We start from the raw sequence: 20877 nt of genomic DNA on the forward strand, positions 1-20877 counted from the left end.
TACTAAAAGGGACAAAAATGTGTTGGTCATCACATGATTAAAAAATTGTGCTGCTACAGCCTGAACTGAGACCCATTCTTTGATAAATCGAGACACCGCAGAGACTCGGCATGTGGGAATTAACCGAGTGCTAAACAAATATATTTGATCAGGTATTTATGTGAAAACTGAAGTTTTAGCAGCTTGTTTAATGTGTAATGGTTCCAGCGACCTGAGAAAAAACATGTTTTTGGCCATCAAACTGAAGAGTTTGTGACACACTGGCGACCTGTGCAGGGTGACCCCGCCTCTCGCGCGGAACGTTAGCTGGAGATCGGCACCAGAACCTCCCGACCCAACTAGGGACAAGGGTGTTAGAAAATGGATGGATGGATGAAATTTAAGAGTCATACAACCATTTCTGCACAATTTGGAATCAGGTAATTCAAATAAAACCATTTCAGACTTTACACATCAATCTGGACGAGGGATCTTCAATATAACATAATTAGCAGGCTGAACAACTATTGAATAGACATTTTATATGGCTATCGATCCTTTCGTCTATTAAATAAAAGAGCTTATGCTAAAAACATCTGGTGCAGTACTGCTTGAGGAGCGTCTAAAGAAATCAGCTAAGAAATCCTGAAATTTCAGTCAAATTTTGAAATAATTCACTGTAATAATTCAAGTCATTGCCCTGTTGAATATCAAATATATATATCTTCGTTCTGGTTTGGCTCACTGAAATATTGTTTCAGGACGTTAGAGAGGATAAAACTTGCACCAGCATGAAACGCAAATCAATCAGGCTTTCTGGTATTTTGTTTAAAGTAATTTTAAAACACACTTTTTTAAAAACAAACATTTTGAGTTGAAACCATCAATGACAGGAAGCACTTCCATATATGGACGATGAAGGTATAACAGCGCCACCTTGAGGCCAGTGGTTCACTACGGCTTTAGTGAGAAGAAGTGAGATAATGTTGTAGATCAAACTGTACCTTTAAGCCCCTGTGTAGGATGCTGGTTTGCCGAGTCTCCAAGCTATTGCACGAACAACATTTCTCCTGACTTCCTCCTCTTCACCAGACAATCCTCCTTATAAATTGGCAATACATTCATTACACAGTCTCTATTTGCCAACTTTCTCTTATTCTTTCATGCCATTTTATTTTATATTCCTCGACTTTTATTTTGTAAATACTTGTAAAATGTTTTGCCATCCAAGCCTGAACACAATTGAGATGGAGAAATGTGGCAAATTCAAAAAGTGAACCAAGTCACCCCAAACAGGATGGAGGTCTTCAAGCTATTGCTGCTACAGCTTCTCAATCATAAATAATGATGCAGTAATATGATTTTGTTCATTTCAGGAAATAATCTGGTGACGACCAAAAACAGCATCTTTTGAAATCCCTTAAACTGAAAGTGAGTGTACATACTTTTTACTATAATCAAGCTAAAAAAAAAAAGAAAAGAAAAAGTGAACTACAGTGTATCAAAATGAATGAAATGGCACAACCAATCACTAAACATGTATTACTTCACAATCAGGGTGATCTCAGATTTACAGTGCTGTACAGACAGTAAGGTAGAAGCACTGGTTCCACCGCGGTCAGCTCACACATGGATCAACGCAGAGATCGACTTTCACTCCAAAAAAACAAAAACAAACAAAAAATAAAAATTAGGAATCCCAGAATTCCCCGTTTGAATAATGCCATAAATTTACAGTGATATAAAAGAAAATTATAAGATCAGTAACATCTCAGCGCTCTGAAAGCTTACACAGGATTGCTGTTCGAATCCAGAATGCCACTCCAGGTTTTTAAAACAATTTTTTACATCTAATGGTTTGGCAGAGCTGTGGAGGGGAGAGGAGGTCTCAGACATTTTCACAACTCCTGCTAACATGCCGGACATCTGTGCCATAAAAAAATGTCAATCCATATATTTGTAAACAAATTTATTAGGAGTGAAAATGTGCAAAAAGAAAAGCTGCAGCATTTTGATTTAATTTCAGGATTTAGTCAATTACAGTGAATGTGATCAATTAATAAGGTTCTTTGCAGTTTTCTGTAAGGTTCTATCAGTTTACTGTTGTGACACAGGAGAAGCTGCAGGAGGTTTTATTTCTCTACATGATGGACCAAGGAGTACGGCTGGAAGACAGAAGTAATTTTGTCCAAAGAAAAAATCCCGGCCTGGGTAAAAATCTGACAAAACCTTGAGAAAGAATGTGCTATTAAACAAAATAAAAATAAAAGTTTGTTAAAAAGGTGTGCACAGGTTACTGCAGCTTTATATATATATATATATATATATATATATATATATATATATATATTCTACTTTCATTGATTTCATTCTATTTATCTAGTTTAAATGTACAAGATGAATGCCATTTAAAGGTAAAAAAAAACAACAACCTAGTTTTTAAATAATTTATCATATTTTTTAGGTAACGAAAGCCAGGCATTTTAACAGGAGAGTGTGCATGTTTGAGATGTGTGTCCTGATCAGAATCAGGAATCATCATTCAGACCCATTACAGAGACGGGTTTCATCACAGTCAGGGAGATTCATGTAGGGTAAAGTGCTGCTGATTTGTGGAATTTTAAAATCGATCCTTTCTGACCGAGTCACAGTCAAATAAAGAAACGATGATAAGAAGAACACCTGACAAAGTGCCTGAAAAGGAGTCCCAGAGCAGCGTCTCTCTGATGGAAGAAAAAACAAAACAATTATTTGTTAATTTGCAGCTGTAGACTCTCATCTTCTGAACCTTTTTCCTCTTGTTTGGCGTCGGGTGCAGGCTGGAGGTCAGATTGTTCCGATTAAAGACGGGAGACTCAACGTGTTCACGCTGACGAAACGGTGAGGCTGCTCCTGCCTGGTCCACGGCTCTTTATTTCCCCACAAACACTGTGGATGTGGGTCACTGGGCGAGAACGTGGGGCTGAGATCAAATGAAGAGACGTAACACAAAGTAGGCCGAAAGGGACGTAGCTGGGAGGAAGCTCACTGAGTTACAGTTCATGCTGTGGGCTATAAATACTAAGACAATCCCTGCGTGACCTTTCACCTCCAAACAACAGGTGTTCTTCGTGATATGAGCGTATTCACCTGTTAGTTCACAAATAACATTTAAAATGCTGAAGGTTTCACACATGAAGCTGTAATTTGTGCCACTGATTCCTGCACATTAACTCTGCAGCATCAAATCAGAAGAGATGATCTGAAATTACGGAAAATTGATTTGAAGACTGAACCCACCACCAGTTACTACGCAACGTAGCCGTTACCTACTAAAAAGACGTCTTTTGGGGGTCTGAGGTGGAATAAAAACCGAACCAGCGGTGTCTCAGCCCCACCCGCCCAAAACGTACAAAATACAAAAGCGAGCAACCCCACTGTGCCTGTGAACGCACCCTCCACCACACCAGCCCACTTCACCGCTCAAGCGAAAAGGTCAACTTTCTTCCTGTCGTTCTTCCGTCAAACCATGTTCATGGCGTCCTCGGTAAGAAAGGAGTGGATGTTGGCGAAAGATGGGCGGAGCTTGCAGTCTCTGTTCCAGCAGCTCAACATGAGCTCATAGAGACCCTGAGGACACACGGCCGGCCTGCTCAGATACACCTGAGAGAGAAAGAACGCATGTGATGAACATCCACACAGCTCTCGATCACTTTGGGTTATTTTGACTAGCTTCATTAGCAGTCAAGTGGTCATCAACTCAAAATCCTGTTTTGTTTTTTTTTCCAATCAGTGAACGCATCATATCCAAGTGCAGCCAAGTCAGGGTAGCCATACTCTTCTGCTCACATTAAAGGTGACTTATTATACTACTTTAATCAGATCTATGGCCTAAACAAAACATGTTCATTAAAATTTTTTGGTTTCATTCTGATCAGTTCTGAATATTTTGAGCTCCTTTTAGACTGAGCTGTTTTAGGGCGTCTTGTCACTTTAAATCTAAACGAGCTGCTGCTGACCACGCCCCCAACTCAACATTTACATTCACATGTCGAAATGGGTGCAAACAGATGCGCTATTATATAACTGAACATCTTTGAAAAGCAGTAGTAGAGCCTCCTGCACAACCAACAAGAATGCAGCAAGTGGTTTCTGACATGTAAGCCAACAACAAAACACTTGTCTTTTCCAGCAGCCACTTTGCAGCACATATAGTGGTAAAACCAGCTGACCAAATGTGCTGGGGCTCCTCTTGGGTTGCTAGGCAACCAATTTAGTCCATGGATTGTGACTAAATTGGAAAGGTTTTTTAAATGGCTCAATGTCCAGACCCCAAAAAAATAAAACATGAACTTATTACCGAAAAACAGCTGGGTGGTTTTTTTATGTGCTGTTTTTAGAACCCAAATGGAAGCACAAAAACATGTAAAAAGTGAATTTTGCATAATAGGTCCCATTTAATCATAAACGCCATATTTAATTGAAAAAACTGACGTTTTCTCTCACTTGTATTGCCAATCGATCTATGCTAACCTGTTAATAAAGCATAATAGATCACCTTTAAGCAATAAGACTTGTAAGGACAAAATCAATGCTGGCGAAAAATAACACAAAGGCCCGTCTTGAATGATCGCAAATACTTTTGTGAAAAACGTCGCTGGACTAATGTGTGTGTTTTTAAATGTCCAGTTTCAGTATAAACCTGTAGAGCTGTGCTCATGTTTTTGTCGTACCTGTCTGCCCTGGTCTCTGAAGAACTCCCCTGCGTTGTCGATGACTTGTTCATCTGTCAGGTCGGAGTACGGCTGCTCCTGACAAACGCTCAGCATCTCCCACAGAGTGACCCCGAACGCCCACACGTCGCTGGCTGTGGTGAACTTCCCCTGAGGGCACACACCAACACGCACACCTGAAGCTCTGCCTTCATCGTCACAACCTCCATTAGTGTCCCAACTACTGCAAGCATCATTACCATAAAATGTGAATCTGATGGAGAGGAATGACACGTCTAATGGGTTTCTTTCACATGTGAGTGCGTCATCTTTGAGTGCATTAGTTTGTTTTCCAATGTTTTATTTGTATAATTTTACTATTAAAGGTCCAAACAGCCTTGACCTGAATTAAAGTGGTGAAAAATTGCAATGCAATTAAAAGAAATGACAGATTTGTGTTTCCTACAGAGTCTGGAAACCTGAAATTTAACCATTTTTAATTTCTGAAAAAGTAGCGAAAATAGTATCCATCGTGCAAATCCGGTTATCCTTGGAGAGAAGCTGAGGCTTCCAGCCTGGACCGAGTCAATGCAGGACCACTAAGAGTAATATTATACAACTAAAACATTAGAAAACATCACAGGACAACACAGAGACACACAGGACAAATAACCATCTCACACTCACACCTAAGGACAATTTGGAGATCAGTAACCTGACATCATGTTTTGGACTGTGGGAGGAAGCCGGAGTACCCTGAGAGAACCCAATGCACACTGCAAAAACAAAATCAAGTATTTCTGGTCTAGTTTCTACTACAAATATCTTAGTAGCCGTGAAATAAGACAAAACTAGCTTACAAGTAACTTATCAGCAAAAAAATGGAAGGTTACTTAAGTCAACAATTTATCAATATTGATGAAAAAGTTATCTGCCAATGGACATTTTTCCCATATTACAAGTAAAATTATTCGTTCCACTGGCAGATTATTTCACTTATAACTAGATAACCGATTGTTTTTCAGGAAGATGATGATTTACTGAGCAACACATACAAACACAATCAATATTACACAATAAAAGATGAGGAATTATTCAGTATAATTGTTTTTTTAGTCAATATCACCTTAAAGCTGTTGAAATTAATTCTTCTGATGAATCTCCAATATTTTTATGATAAGATATATAATAAGGTGTTCCTTACGAATGTAGCTCTATATATGTTCAACGATGTCGGCCTTACATCTGTTAATCCATCCACGTATTCAGTTTTTTTCAGCCACTATATTTAAATCCTGAGCTCCACAGAAGCATCTGCCCTGCATTTATCACAAACTTTTGTATTTATGCATTAAAACCAGTGAGACTCCAGAAAGTTCAGTCTGGAAAAGTCTTGAGTTTTGATTTAAAAGAGAAAAACCAACTACAGATAAAACTAAAAACAGTTTATGATAACCAGTGAACACGGAAACCATCGTGTCCGTCTGCCTGCTCACCATGAGGATGCACTCCCAGGCCATCCATCGTATCGGCAGCACAGCTCTGCCCTGGATCCTGTAGTAGTCTCCAGCGTACAGGTTTCTGCTCATGCCGAAGTCGGCGATCTTGATGTGACGCTCTCCGCCTCGATCCTCTCCGCTCTCTCCCTTCTCACCGCCAACCAGGCAGTTACGAGTGGCCAGATCCCGGTGCACAAAGTTCAGAGACGACAGGAACTTCATCCCTGATGCGATCTGGCTGGCCATGGAGATGAGCGCTGGATAACTGAGGACAGGAGGGAAATGTCAGGAACGGTAGCTGAGGATGTTTACTTTACAGTTTCCTTGAATAGGTAGGATAGGTCTATAGGTGATACAAAACCATGCCTAGACTGAGCTGATATAGGGCGTCTTGTCACTTTAAGTCCAAATAAACTCAAAGTTTACAATCACACATGGAAATAGCTGTGAACAGATGTGCAATTATACAACCGCACATATTAGAAAAGAAGAACTGCAGCCTCCTGCACAACCAACAAGAATACAGCAACTGGTTTCTGATTGGTAAGTCAACAGCAAAACACTTGTCTTTTCCAGAAGCCATTGTACAGCACATACAGCGGTAAAACCAGCTGACAAAACGTGATGGAGCTCAGCTTGAGTTGCTAGGTGACAGGGACAGGCTTGGCTGGGGTTGCTAGGTGACAGCACAGTCCCCGATGAATACAAGTCAACAATCAAAATGGCTTATTTTCTAGACACCAAAAAACATTAACGTATTGCCAAAAAAAAAAAAAAGGTAGGTGTTTTTTTAGCATTTGTGCTGGTTTTCTGAAACAGTAGAGACCAAAATGGAAGAACAAAAACATGCAAAATGTGAATTTTATGTAGTAGGTGCCCTTTAAGTTACCTGATGGTCGGCGTATTGTGTGAAGGCCCAGTTTTGTCCAGCAGGACACGCTGGGACAGATACTGGTTCAGGTCTCCACACTCCATGTACTCGGTGACCATGCAGAGGGGATCGCTGCTCACACACACTCCCAGCAGCCGGATGATGTTTGGGTCCTTCAGGCGAGACAAGATCTTCACCTCCTTCAGAAAGTCGTTCCTACGAGAAGAAAAGGGACAGATCTGCTGAGTCAACTAGACAAGTTTGTACAAAAGTCCAACATAAAGCGCCAGCTCTCTATATTTTGTTTGAAAAGCCTCAACCATGAAGAAAACCACAGAGAAGCAGATACTTTCTCCAGTTTCTTTTGTTTACTGAAGATCTTTTATCCAATTTAAGGCTAAACTCAACAGCAGTCTTTATCCAGAGCAGACATGTCTATTCCTGCCGCCTCTGTTAACGTCTCTCCCACTATGTTTTTGGTTCATTTAATGCCTCATTGTCCAAACAACATCTCTTCACTTCTCCATTTCCCACCATAGGAGGCATTTAATTTAAGATTTTGAGCGATCTTCTGTCTGGTACTTGCAGTCATGGCCCAGCAGCTCCTCAGGAAATCAGCCATAATCTCCTTAATTAAGTAAACAACCTTCTTTAAGTCAGTTTTAGTTTTGTTTTGTTTTTTTAAAAAAACCTAGATCATTTCATGACTTTTATTTTGCTGCTTTTGTGAAAAACCTAATGTGAATAATGAACCATAAATATTATGACTCTGCACAGTAAAGAGGTATCACTTATCCTGATCTCAAAATATCTGGCAAATACAGAAACTATTTTTTGGAGCAAAAAAAAAAAAAAATGTGTTCATGTCTGTACATTAAAACCCTGAGTGGATGACAAGTTGACATTTATGTAACTTTTAATGTTGGACTTTCCCCCACTTTTTAAGTAAATTGCTCATGAAACCCCTACACACTGCTCTGGGCTAATCGTGAAAGACAAAGTCACTAAAATTGATGCATTTGTTTATTTAATCTAATTAAGCTCTGAAATAAAAAAAATACGTTGTGAACTATAGTTTATACATGACAGGTACTGTAATTTTTTAAAAGTATTATATATATATATATATATATATATATATATATATATATATATATATGTAGACACACACACACACGTTATTTAGGTGCCGTAAAAAATTGATTAAGTACTGTTGAAAAATTAAAAAAAAACAAAAAACAAAAAAAACAACGATATTGAGGTACAGTAAAAAAATATGATGCAATGTAAAAGCCGCTATTGAGGTTTAGGCACTGTAAAAACAAAATGATTCAAACCTGGCATTCTTTGAGGCGTCTGGGCGCAGTATCTTCACTGCGACCAGAAGAGGGCGTCCTTTCCTCACATTAAAGGGGAACTCCAGGATCGGGAGGTCCAGAGGGTTTTCTATTTCACACAGGTGAACCTTTAACCACAAGAAATTAAATTCAAATTAGAGGATGATCTTTTCCCCCAGACGTGTCCTCCGTCTTTGTCAGTTCTCACCTCCCCGAACTGTCCCTCCCCCAGCTTCTCCTTGAAGACGAGACACTGGCGCGGCAGCTCCGGCAGCGGGAGAGCGTCGGCACCAGGACTGGAAGAGGCCAGCGCCGGCACCGCGTAGGTGTTGTTGCCGCTGACCCCCTGCAGACTGACGATGTCCGCCTCTGCATAATGCGGGACGCTGGGAGGCAGCGGCGGGGAGACGGGGGGAGACAGAGACGGATAAGGAGGCGACCCCGGATAGGGAGGGGGCTCCTCGTGTGCAGAGGGGAAGCCTTTCTCAAGGTCCAAGTCCAAACCACAAGCTGGAGACAAGAGGGAGAGGGGGCGGATGAAAAGACGAGATAACTGAGAACAACCGAGTGATTTAAAACGGCCGTCTGCAGGAACAGAATCAGGAGATAAAAGGTCAGGCGACTTGTTTAGAGGGGATAGTTTGGATTTTCAGCTGAATATCAAATCCAGTGTTCAAAAAGAAAAACGTAAGCAATCTAAGAGAAGAGAGATGAAGTTTTCCACAGAGCTACCTTTCCTCTGTCGGCCCGGGAAAAGGTTGGTTATTTTTACAGAAGAACCGATGACGGTCCTGAGCACAGCTGCACGCTCATTCATCTACTGGGAGGCTGAGCTGGAGCTGAAATTATGCAGCAGAGCTGTCATCCTGCAGAAATATCGACACACCCCTGCACATTGTGAAGGATTACAATTTTTGTGAATGTATTTCCCACTGCGGCCTCCAGCAGCCAGGCCAGTGCATTAATCATTGTTTCATTCAGTCAGGTGACAGCACACATTCACCCTCCTGTGACTTATTTTATTCCCATGAGAGACTAAAATAATTTATAATTTCATCAAATCCATCTTCCTGCATGAATAGCAGGTATGAACCACTTGTAACTGAATCTCTCTTTGCTCATTTACACCATATCCAACTCCTAATTTTAAACTAAATTTGAACCTGCATTTTTACTCGCCGATAAAACTGAAACACCTCGAGAAGATAACAATTTTACGTTTTGATACCAGCGGCGCCCAAAAGGTTCAGACAGCACTTGAGTCATGGGCTTGTAGGGAGAGTGAGACCTGAATGCTAAGTTGTTTTACCTTTGAAATAATAATGAGCCTGATAGGAGAATGTTCAACCTAAATTCACACGCAACTGCAGCCATTAGATCACAATACTGTAACTTTATAAAGCTTATATATTTAGGAGGAAAAGCAGGAGTCACAGTGACTATCTGTCATTATCAACTGGATTTAACTACATTGTGTTTTAACAAACACATTGTAGTTAACAATATGTTTACTACACATTGTTATCCCATTTTTTTTTAACAAAAATGGGATATCTTGGATTGGTCTGGGAAGGTAAAATAAAGTTCAACATCCTCGCTGTAGAAGTGTGCAGCTTTGTTTTGAGTCTTGACTTGGCAATACTTTTCCACTTGCAGCATCTTGTCCTAAGCTCTATTGACCTGACAGGTTTCTGCAAAATCTAGTTTTCTAGTTCTAGTTTGCAGCAGGAGTGTCAAACACATTTTCACTTTGGGCCAAGTTCAAAATCATAACTGACTGAAAGGGTCGTTTATGCTAAAACCCATTTTAAAACATTAATAAACTGCCTGCATTCGATTAGTAAATAATAATAATAATAATAATAATAATAATAATAATAATAATAATAATCTTAACTGCTTTTGTGATTTTTTTGTAATCAAAATTCCTGATTTTCTGATGCTACTTTAGAAATATTTACACAAAATTTTGCAATAATTGATATGTATGAAGGTTAACCTTTTGTTACTCACCATATAGATGACAGATTACAAGTAAGACAAAAATGTCTGTACAGAAAGAAATACTGCCACCTGCAGGCGAGAGTTGGGACTCTCAAAACAGAATTAAATTTTACTCTAAAACAACAACATGTTTTTGACCATTTTTGTGGAATATATGGAATTAACTTACAATTATGTATTATGCACGGATTTGTTTATTTTACGTCATTTTCGAGATCTGGGAATTTTAAAAGGAAAAAAAAACTGGAGGGACTGGATGATGTGATTTGACAGTATACAGACAAAACTTGCTCTGATTATATTGCTACAATAATATTTAGTCACACAAACGTTACCTTTAAGGTTTTATTTATGCATCCTTCTGGAGTCAGGAGGGCCAGATTAAAAGCTATCATGGGCCAGATTTGGCCCCCGCCCCTCAGTTTGACAACATGTGCACTGGACTCTTCTGAAACTTTACTTTTCTTCTTTTTTCGTTGTGTTTTTGCTGATTTTTGTCGTTTGGGACTCCCTGTGATGATTTCTTGGAGACATCTGATAGTTTTGGGACAAAAATCTCTCTGCAAACTACGGCTTTAGACGAACAATACCGGAAAGATCCTGCAAGGAAAACCGAACTTCATCAAGTCTGCTGTTGTTACAAGAAGATTATTATATAATTAGAAATAATTATTTGTTTTCTGGGTTATTGATATTCATGATACATCACAGATTGAAATCATTTAGAGATGCAATGAAAATGGACAGTAAATTGAAAAAGTAATAAAGTCGACCAGTCGTTGCTCCTAGAGGAGTGGTCTTTAAATAAAATAAAGGTCAAACTGGGGTAGTGTAAATTACTCCCAGTTTCCCAGTGGGAAGTCCAACTTTGGAGGGTTTTACTCATTATTGCACACTGAAAGAAAAAAAAAAAAAGAATGGATCTCCAACTTAAAAAAAAATAAATTAAATTGCTACATGTAGTCAGATTAAGTTGGTGAAACTTTTTGCTTACATAAGAAGAAAGTCCACTGGGAGATATTCTCTGTAATGTGAGAGAATATCACATTGCAGATGTGATATTCTGGTAAAATCTTCCTTTACCAGAAGATGTATTATTTCTTCTGGTAAAAATAAATACGAACTGAACTAAGAAAAGTTCTGAACTTTTCAGTTTTCTGCTCCATCTTTTTGGAACCAATTATAAATGTATGCATAAACACATGAACCTTAAGATGCTGATTCTTAGAAGAAATCATCTATCTATAAATGTTTCAACTAATTTATGTATGACTGCGTTAAATTTGAATGTGCTGCCAGTCTTGACCAGGATTCTCTTGTAAAACAAATCTTTAATCTCAGTGGGATTTTCCTGGTGAAATAAAGGAAGTCGTAATTTCCCAGCTCCGAGTGCAGCTGGAACGCAGCATGATAACCTGGTTCTACTGAGGCGTTCACAGAAACTAAACTCAATCAAAGTAAAAATAAAAAGCTTTTTGTGAAACTTTGCAGTTCCTTAGAAACCAAACTATCCCTTCAAACAAAGGAAGGAGTTATGTGATGAGTGAATGAGAGAACGGGAAGGTCGCATGCAGAAATAGATTGTTAATATTTGGGAGAAAATCATCTCCTGCCTCAGCATCGACAGTCGGTAAGTGAGTGGGAAGCAGGGGATCCTCCTGACTGTGCCGGCCCAGTCTGAGGCTTCTTACCCTGGGGCACATTCAGGCTCTTTTCCTGAGCCTGAGCCGATCTTGTGACGACTACGGCTCTGGAGCTTTTTCTGTGATCTGGTAGGAGCACGTGATAGGCCGGATTGTTTAACAGCAAGGCTACAAGGTCACAGACACACAAACACACACACACACACACACAAACGTACAGAACGAGGTGGGGCGCACAAACAAAATCATAACATGGAACAAAACAGAATCATGACAGTGTTAGCGTGTTCATGTACATACGAGGAATCATAAGGGTTTTCATTATGAGCACAGGAAAGAAGAACGTCTCAGGCAAGTTAACACAACCCAACATAAAAAACTGACTGCATGGGATGTTTGTTACTCTTGTTATTTCAAACTAACACAGGCGGCTAGTAAAGATGGCATGCCGACCTCCTGAGGAACAATGCAAGCAAAGGAATGCATTTTTTTCTTCTTTAATCCTTAGCTTCTCCTCCCTTTTCTTCGGAACAATAGCTCTTTTGTGCCCACTCTGCACCGTGCATCTTCTTGCAGGCAGTCTTCCTTGCAGGATGTTTGATTTGATTCACTTTTGTTTGGTGTGGTGCAATACACTGCAACGCCACAATTTTCTAGACAGGCACGCAACATCGGGAGTTTTCCTTCTGCTTTTGCACCGTCTCCAAATGAGTTTGCAAAATCACAAACAGGCATGCAAACTGAGCGATGTGGTACAAACCACAGGCATGGGTGCAAAAAATTTAAATATGGTACATATGGAAGGTGGGATTGTTGTCACTTTTTCCTGCTTATTTATTGCCAGCTGATATGTTTTGCATGTTTTCCTGCCTGTCAACATGTTGCACAGAACAGAGCATTATTTTCTTGCTTTCTTGTGATCTTTTGCAGTAATTTTTATTTAACTGTTCTTCCAGTTTTCTGAGGAACTTTTACTTTTGTTTCTTTAGACTTTGGCTGCTTTTTTACTCATCTGCCCAGTCCTCATGCCAAACAATGCCAACTTTTAAAACAGGTCTCCTCTAGACATGGCAATAAATCAATTACCCTCATGATGAATTAAAGCAAGGTCATTCATTTCTATTTGCATGATTTAGAGTTTTTCCCTTTTCTAGCTCTTCCTGCCAAAAACTAGATGAAAAACGTTCTTCAGTCTGGTGCTTTTGTCTCAACTAGCCCATTTTTTGAAGGACAATTTTGTTACAGAGACTTCAGTTCCTATTTTATTTGTCGTTTCTGTATTTTTGTTTATCTATTTATATTTATTTATTATAAAATGTTTTCCAGATCCAGTGTAAAATGTTAATTAGAATTTAAACTTTACTGAGCTTTGAGAATTTGTCCTTACATTATTATACCTTTACCGTTAAATTGCTTTAAAATAGTATCAAAAGAAAATCGTTTATCGCAAAAATGTCGCAATTTATTGTCAAGCAAAATTTGTTTCAATGTTTTTCCATGTTAAATTACTTTTAAGTTAGTTTTGTCTTATTTCAGGTGTACCAAGTACTGTACACTAAAATCTAGACAAAAATACTTGGTAAGATTTTGTGTTTTTGGAGTGCAAAAACTACTAAAAAAAAAAACTACCGCCGTATCTGTGAAAATCATCCCTGTGGTTGCAGTCCGCAACATTTCAAAATAAACATGGCAGAAAAAGCTTCTTCAGTCAAATGTGCTGAGCTGGGTTAATTATTATCATTATTATTTTACATTTTAAATCTCAGTAGACATTTACAGTCATTTAAAAAAGTTTGGTCACCCCTATTAATTAATCTTAATTATTTTGAGTTCTAAATATTTAGGTGTTTGCAGCAGTTATTTCAGTTTGATATATCTACTAACTGATGGACACAGTAATATTTCAGTATTGAAATGAAGTTTATTGGACTAACAGAAAATGTGTAATATACATTAAAACAAAAATCATTTTATTGATTTGAATACTCCTAACTACTTTTCACTGACTTACTGAAACACAAAATTGGTTTGGTAACTTCATTAAGATTTTAACTTCATAGCCAGGTGTAGCCAATCATGAGAAAATGTATTTAAGTTGGCCAGTTGCAAGTTGTTCTCCAATCTGAATCTCCTCTGAAGAGTGGCATCATGGGCACCTCAAAACAACTCTCAAAAGATCTGGAAACAAAGATAGTTCAGCATATAGTTGTTTAGGGGAAGGATACAAAAAGTTGTCTCAGAGATTTTAAGTTTCCTCTGCGAGGAACATTGTAAAGAAAAGGAAGTTCTTGTTAAGCCCAGAAGTGGCAGGCCAAGAAAAATATCAGTCAGAGAAGAAGAATGTTGAGAACAATCAAGGACAACCCACAGACCACCTCCAATGGCTTCCAATGTGCATCGCTGTCACTCTGTTTGCGACAGAAGCTTTTTCTGCAAGCAAACAGAGTCGCTTGAGGTTTGCAAAAGCACATTGGGACGAGCCAGCTTCATTTTGGAATAAGGTCCTGTGGACTAATGAAACAAAGATTGAGTTGTTTGGTTATAAATAAAAAAAAAGGCGTTATGCATGGCGGCAAAAAAACACAGCGTTCCAAGAAAAACACTTGCTACCCAGTGTAAAATTTGGTGGAGGTTCCATCATGCTTTGGGACTGCGTGGCCAATGCTGGCACTGGGAATCTTGTTAAAAGCTGAGAGTTGCGTGGATTCCACTCGATATCAGCAGATTCTTGAGAATAATGTTCAGGAATCAGTTACGAAGTTGAAGTTACGCCGGGGATGGATATTTCAGCAAGACAATGATCCAAAACACCACTCCAAATCTACTCAGGCTTTCAACCAGAGGAACAATTACAATGTTCTGGAAAGGCCATCCCAGTCCCCAAACCTGAATATTATTGAACATCTGTGGGATGATTTGAAAGGGGCTGTCCATGCTCAGCGACCATCAAACTTAACTGAACTGGAATTGATTTGCAAAGAAAATGGTCAAAAATACCTTCATCCAGGAACTCATTAAAAGCTACAGGAAGCGACTAGAGGTTATTATTTTTGCAAAAGGAGGATCTACTAAATATTAATGTCTCTTTTCTGCTGAGGTGACCATATGTTTGCACCTGTCAAATTTTGTTTTAATGCATGCTGCACATTTTCTTTTAGTCCAATAAACCTCATTTCAATACTGAAATATGACTGTGTCTATAAGTTATTGGTTGTATCAAACTGAAAAAGCTATGGCATACATCCAGATATTTAGAGATAAATATAATTATGATTAAAAGGGGTGCCCAAACTTTTTCATGTGACTGTATATTGAGAGTACTTCTATTAATGTTATGATAGCTTTGGACACACTGTAAAGTTTCATTCCAAGCCAAACCAACACTAATGTGATGCTTGATAATCAGCCAAAGAAACGACACCCAGAGGCCGACAGTAAACGAAAAGCCACAGGAAGTTCATTTTAAAGCTGCTGAAGTTAGACGTGCTGTTTTCTACATTTTCCCTTTATTAGGTTGTTTATAGAGGCGTTTTGTCCCATTCACACTGCAGCCAACTCTCTTTGCTGAGGTCAGATTTTTTTGGCCGGTTTCTCACATTGTAATTTAAATGCAATGACATCAGACTCCAGTGTGAACAGTCCTCAGTTCTTCAGCCTTTAATGCAACACATGTGATGCTGTCACACTTCAGTGGTGTGAATGAAATGTTGAATAAAAGCGACCATTCCGACTGAGGTCACGTATCCAATTTAGGATAAAATATTTAAGCAGGAAGTTCTCATTTTGTGGTTGTGCCACTTTATTTGATTTTAAGATGAGTTTTGTTTTATTCAGAACATCAATAATAAGAACAGATTTGGGCCACATTTGTGCAAAACGGTCGGATTTTGGCTGAATGTTGACAGTATCTGAAAGGGACTAATGAGTGAAAAAGCAGCGTCAGTGCACTAAAAACTTTAAAGAAACACGCTCCAAAGAAATGTCTAGAAGAAATAATGAAGAAAAAGGGATGACTTTATGTCCCATTATTCATGATTGAAAACTGACTTGGAAACATTTCCTTCAACACAGAGATTTAATATTAAAAGTAAGCAGCACTTAAACCCCTCAGTGTTTGTTCTGTAACTTACTGGTGCTGTCCCTCTGGTCTCTGGGCCGCAGCAGAGCGCTGGGCTCCTGATATTCCCCCTCTGCTTCTCTGTCATGGTCCCGGTCGTCAGGAAAAGTGTGTATGCGTTGGTACCGGCTCGAGTAGCTGTGTGTGTTGTTGATGACCACGTTGTCCGAGGGGACGGACAGATGGACTCTGAGCTCTGAGCTGGACAGACTGCCTTGGGCCTGAAAGGCAGCATGAAGGAACCATTAGGGCAGAGGGAAGCTCAAATCCTGGACACAAACTTTAATCGCTGACTGATTAGCAGCGCATCTAAATCCAGATGGAGACCGGCTGGTTTACTGCCAGAAGGCTGGCAGCTGTTCTCTCCAGCTATTTTTAACTTAAACCGAATCAAAGCGACGGTTTGGCTTCATGAAATAAAATATTTCCAGCTTAGAAATTACACCGTAATTTCCATCTGCCAATGGAAATTACACAAGGTTCAGCACCTAACCCACCTTGCCCAGAATCTTTTTCCAGTACTGCCTCCATAGAATGACAACTATAACAGCCAACAGCAGCAGGATGATGCCCACCAGGCAGCCAATCAGAATAGCTGTGTTACTGCCGTCATCTTTGGCTACAGGAAGTCCCGCCCTCGGAGTAAAGGCAGCAAATTCTTGAAATGGGGGGGAAAAAAAAGAAGAAAAAAACAATTTCAGTTAGCTTTTTATTTATATTTGACATCAAAACCTTGCCACTTTTTAATGGTTCGAAGGTTTTGAGTTAAAGAAACCTACAGCAGAATAATTATGCATGTCAAAGTCACTTTAACAATCACAGTTGAGTAAATTATTTACATTCACCAGCTGTCGTTTCGGTTTTGGTTGAGTTCGTATCACCTGGTCACACCATGATGTCTTTAAACTGCATTTCTATATCAATTACAGATGAAGCATTTCACAGAAATCGTAATCTGACACTGTATAAATGCAACCAGACCATCAAATGAGCCCCAGGGTTGTGGACGTTGAAAGATCCTGCAGCATTGGGACCAGAAATCAAACATCAAGCTCATAAACAGTCCATTTTAGTTTTGCATCACAGCATTAGTATCAAGTTCAACACAAATGTCTCAGCAATCTCCCAATTTATCTCCTGCTACACTATGCTGACTCTCTGTCTGCGCTGAAGAAGATTCAGTGATCTCAGCATGCAAGTGACAAGTTCTGCCATTTTCTAATTCATTTTTCTTTTAGTATTTAACCATTTGCCGAAGACTTGGAACACCTGCAGAGGGATACTTTGAATAAACATTGATGCTAAGATGGTAGGAAACATAAAAAAACAAGAAAAGAGATGATTAATTCACAGAAAAACATAACTTACTCTGTTGTGACTCACTATACTTCATCATTATACAGACACAATACATGTGTGAGGCACCTCACAAACATCCTTTATGTACACATGTAATTTTTGCCAAATGTTTTATTCTCATGTAAAACACATTTTTAGAAAGGGCAATATACATGGCAGGAAAAGAAACTATGTTAGCGACTTTATTGATTTATCTAAATGATTTTTCTCATTTTGTGGTTGTGCCACTGAGCAGGCTTGGTATTTTTCTGTATCAAAGCATTAAACTACCCAAACGATGACACTATCTCCACTGTGACAGACTATATTTTTATGACTTCATAAAATTAAGTTTCCACATATATTGAGGCATATTTGTAAAAGCAGCATTTTCCAATCTCAGTGACTCCTGTTTTTTTTTTTTTGTGACAGATTTTTTCTGATGACTAAGGGTTCTCTTTGTATCTTTTAGGTTTTCATGATAAGTTTTCAAATTAGATTTTTTTTTTTCCCCCCATAACGCCCATGTGCATCAGATGGGAATTTATTCCATCGGTCAACACGTCTCCGTATGAGATTAATCTAAGCCACGTCCTGAATGTGTCTGTAGCATCCTTTCCAACTTTATGCATTTTGTCTCTTCTAAGTTCCTGCAGAAATCACTGAAGCACTAAACAAACTACCCTCTTTAAAAGCTCCACCTCTATGACATAGACGGCATGCAGCTTCAGAGGCGCCTTGAATGACTCTACAGCAAATCTCCAATTTATCCTTTTACAACCGGCTAAATATAAAAGATTGCTTTAGAAATGGAATATTTCTAAGTTAATATGGTGGATAAAAGAAGACCAATGACGAACTGAACGACACTTGATGTTAGTTTTACTTTGAGTCAAACTCGGATCCTCATGCACTTCCATGTTCATCATCCTGCCTGGCATGAGGAAGGCGATAATAACTGACAGCCCGTTTCAGAAGATGATAAAGAATCAATTCTCAATCCTTCTGCTGCACCTTCTGTTCCTTTCAAGCATTGTTTTAAAGCTTAGATGTAAATTGCACTCTCTCTCTCAACCATGATTTATGAGCCACTATTGTATAAGTGAGTTGTTGTGTATTTTCCTGCAGAAAGAAATCAGTCTTTGATTTAATTTCCCCGTTTTTGTGTTCGGGGCATATCTGACCAATAATCTATGCACTGAAGGTGTGTGAGCAACAGGCTTATAAAAACATGCCAGTGCTATGACTATAAATTAAACTAAATTAGATTTCTGTTTTATGCTTACAAACCCATGCTCTGCATAAAGATAATGTGTGTTTTAGAATAAAATATGTGGGTGCGGCCTCTGTAGCTGGAGTTGCGAGAAAGTTTTGGAATGAACGTGCTTTCAAGTCTAACCACAGAAAAACATCCAGGAAATGATGATTTAGTTCTGTTTATTACTTTATTCCGTGAATGACCACAATTTATTCACTACTTCATCAAAGCAACAAAGTTATGCTGCATTCTGTGACAGCTGGGAATTTGGACTTTCCCCTTTTTTAGTGCAGGACAAAATTGCAGAAAAACCTCAAAGAATTTTTCTCCCAGTCTTTAAGGTTAATATATTACATGGTCTTGTGATTTTATTTTTAAATCTCTTACATTATGCACCATGAAATGCAGCATTACCCCATTTCCAAATGTTTCTGCCCTAAACGTTAAAGGCATACCAGCTTTCCTAATTTTGTATTGTGTTAGTTTTTTATGTCTCAGATTAACATAAAGAAATGAAAAGAAAATTATGCTTTACAAATAGAAGAAACTTAACTTTCACACTCACACAGGAAAATGGCTTCAGACAGATGTGTAATTATACAACTATACATCTTTGAAAAGCAGAAGCAGAACCTCCTGCACAACCAACAAGAATGCAGCAAGTGGTTTCTGAATGGTAAGTCAACAACAGTCAACAGCAGCCATTGTACTGCGCACACAGTGGTAGAATCAGCTGACCAGAGGTCCTGGAGCTCAGCGTGAGTTGCTCGGTAACGGGCCTGGGCTTGGCTGGGGTTGCTAGGTAACATTGCAGTCCCTTTTGAGTATGACTCAACATTCTGGAGGTTTTTGAAACGGCTCCTTTTCCTCATAGTCTTATAGCCCAAAAACAGCCAGGTGGGTTTTTCATAAGTGATTGGGCTGTTTTCAGAAGCAGTTAAGACCCAAATAGTAGCAAAAAAAAAATCATGGATTTTGCATATGTCCCCCTTATCTGTTCTAAGACACCCAAACTGGCAAATAGGGCAGGACAGAATTAGAGAAACCACCAAGAGACCCATAATAACTTGAGAGGAGCTGCAGATATTCAAAGCTCAAATGGGAAAATCAGCTAATAGGACAAACAAATCTGCTTTTATGGAAGAGTGGAAAGAAGAAAGCCATTGGTAAAATAGAAAAGAAAGGGGAAAAGTCATGTAAGACAAACAATAATGTTTTAAGTGGTGGAAAACTACCAATGCACTAAACCCTAAACATGCCATCCCCACTGTGAAACATGGTGGTGGCAGCATTATGCTTTTATCCAGCAGCAACATGAAAGCAGATGACAGAGACAATGAGAAAATGGATGGAGCCAAATGTTGACCAGCTCTGGAATAAAAACCTTCTGCAAGCTGGAAAGAGTAGAGACTTTTTATCAGGACAATGACTTTAGATTCACAGCCAAAGCTCATAAATCTAAGGTCATGAGCCAAGAATCTAAGCTAGGCACTAGAAAACTAGACAACTAGTGTGCACAGAAATGTAGGACACTAGTTGCCTGTTGCATCATTAAACACTTAGGTTTTTTTTTTAATATCACCATAATAAAAAGTCAAAGTTCAGACCAAGTCCAGGCTAATAAGAAGAAGGGCATCTAGATGTGCAAAGCTGGAAATGATTTAAACTAAAAAAGACTTATAAAGTTCTGACTCAGAGAGGCTGAACACAGAGACACGGTACGCTGCTCTGACTTTTATTGTGAAAGGGCTTCTAATACTCTGTATTGGTGTTGACCTTTCTGGTTGTGATGTTACAAGATGTGGAACCATTCAAGGGTTATGAAAACTTCAAGAAGGAATATAAGCTTTAACAGAACCATTTGACACAATAACATAATCACTAAATAAAAGAAGCAGCAGGTAGTATGATGCTTTTATTCCATTTAGGCTATTTTTCAGAGTTTTTCGTGACTTGGGCAGCAGTAAAGAGAGAACTTCATATTGCCAAACAGTTTTCTAAATTATTCTGTAGCTCTGTGTATTCAGTCACTGTGTGGGTTTGTGGATTTATAACCAGAGTGTGGCATAAGCTAGTGCACTGAAGAGCCTTCAAACATCAGTGCTCTGAGAGGAGTCACGCTCTCATAGGGGGGTCACAC

General features: G+C 38.9%; 1 protein-coding gene across 6 annotated transcripts in view; it reads right to left on the bottom strand.

Moving 5' to 3' along the window:
• Positions 1-55: 55 nt before the first annotated feature.
• ddr1 (discoidin domain receptor tyrosine kinase 1) overlaps positions 56-20877 on the bottom strand; it is an 87745-nt gene continuing 66923 nt past the window's right edge. For 4 of the 6 annotated variants that reach the window (XM_044116813.1, XM_044116816.1, XM_044116814.1 and 1 more), the window contains 9 exons: positions 16639-16799; positions 16155-16362; positions 12073-12192; positions 8586-8887; positions 8378-8505; positions 7059-7256; positions 6167-6434; positions 4692-4841; positions 56-3621 (listed from right to left, as the gene is read on the bottom strand). In XM_044116813.1, the coding sequence (XP_043972748.1) occupies positions 3481-3621; positions 4692-4841; positions 6167-6434; positions 7059-7256; positions 8378-8505; positions 8586-8887; positions 12073-12192; positions 16155-16362; positions 16639-16799 (1676 nt within the window). In that variant the 3' untranslated portion in view covers positions 56-3480. The remainder of the gene's footprint in view (positions 3622-4691; positions 4842-6166; positions 6435-7058; positions 7257-8377; positions 8506-8585; positions 8888-12072; positions 12193-16154; positions 16363-16638; positions 16800-20877) is intronic. The other 2 variants (XM_044116815.1, XM_044116817.1) reach the window with 2 other exon arrangements.

The sequence above is a fragment of the Gambusia affinis genome, linkage group LG05 (assembly GCF_019740435.1).
Source record: "Gambusia affinis linkage group LG05, SWU_Gaff_1.0, whole genome shotgun sequence".
Classification (NCBI taxonomy): Eukaryota; Metazoa; Chordata; class Actinopteri; order Cyprinodontiformes; family Poeciliidae; genus Gambusia; species Gambusia affinis.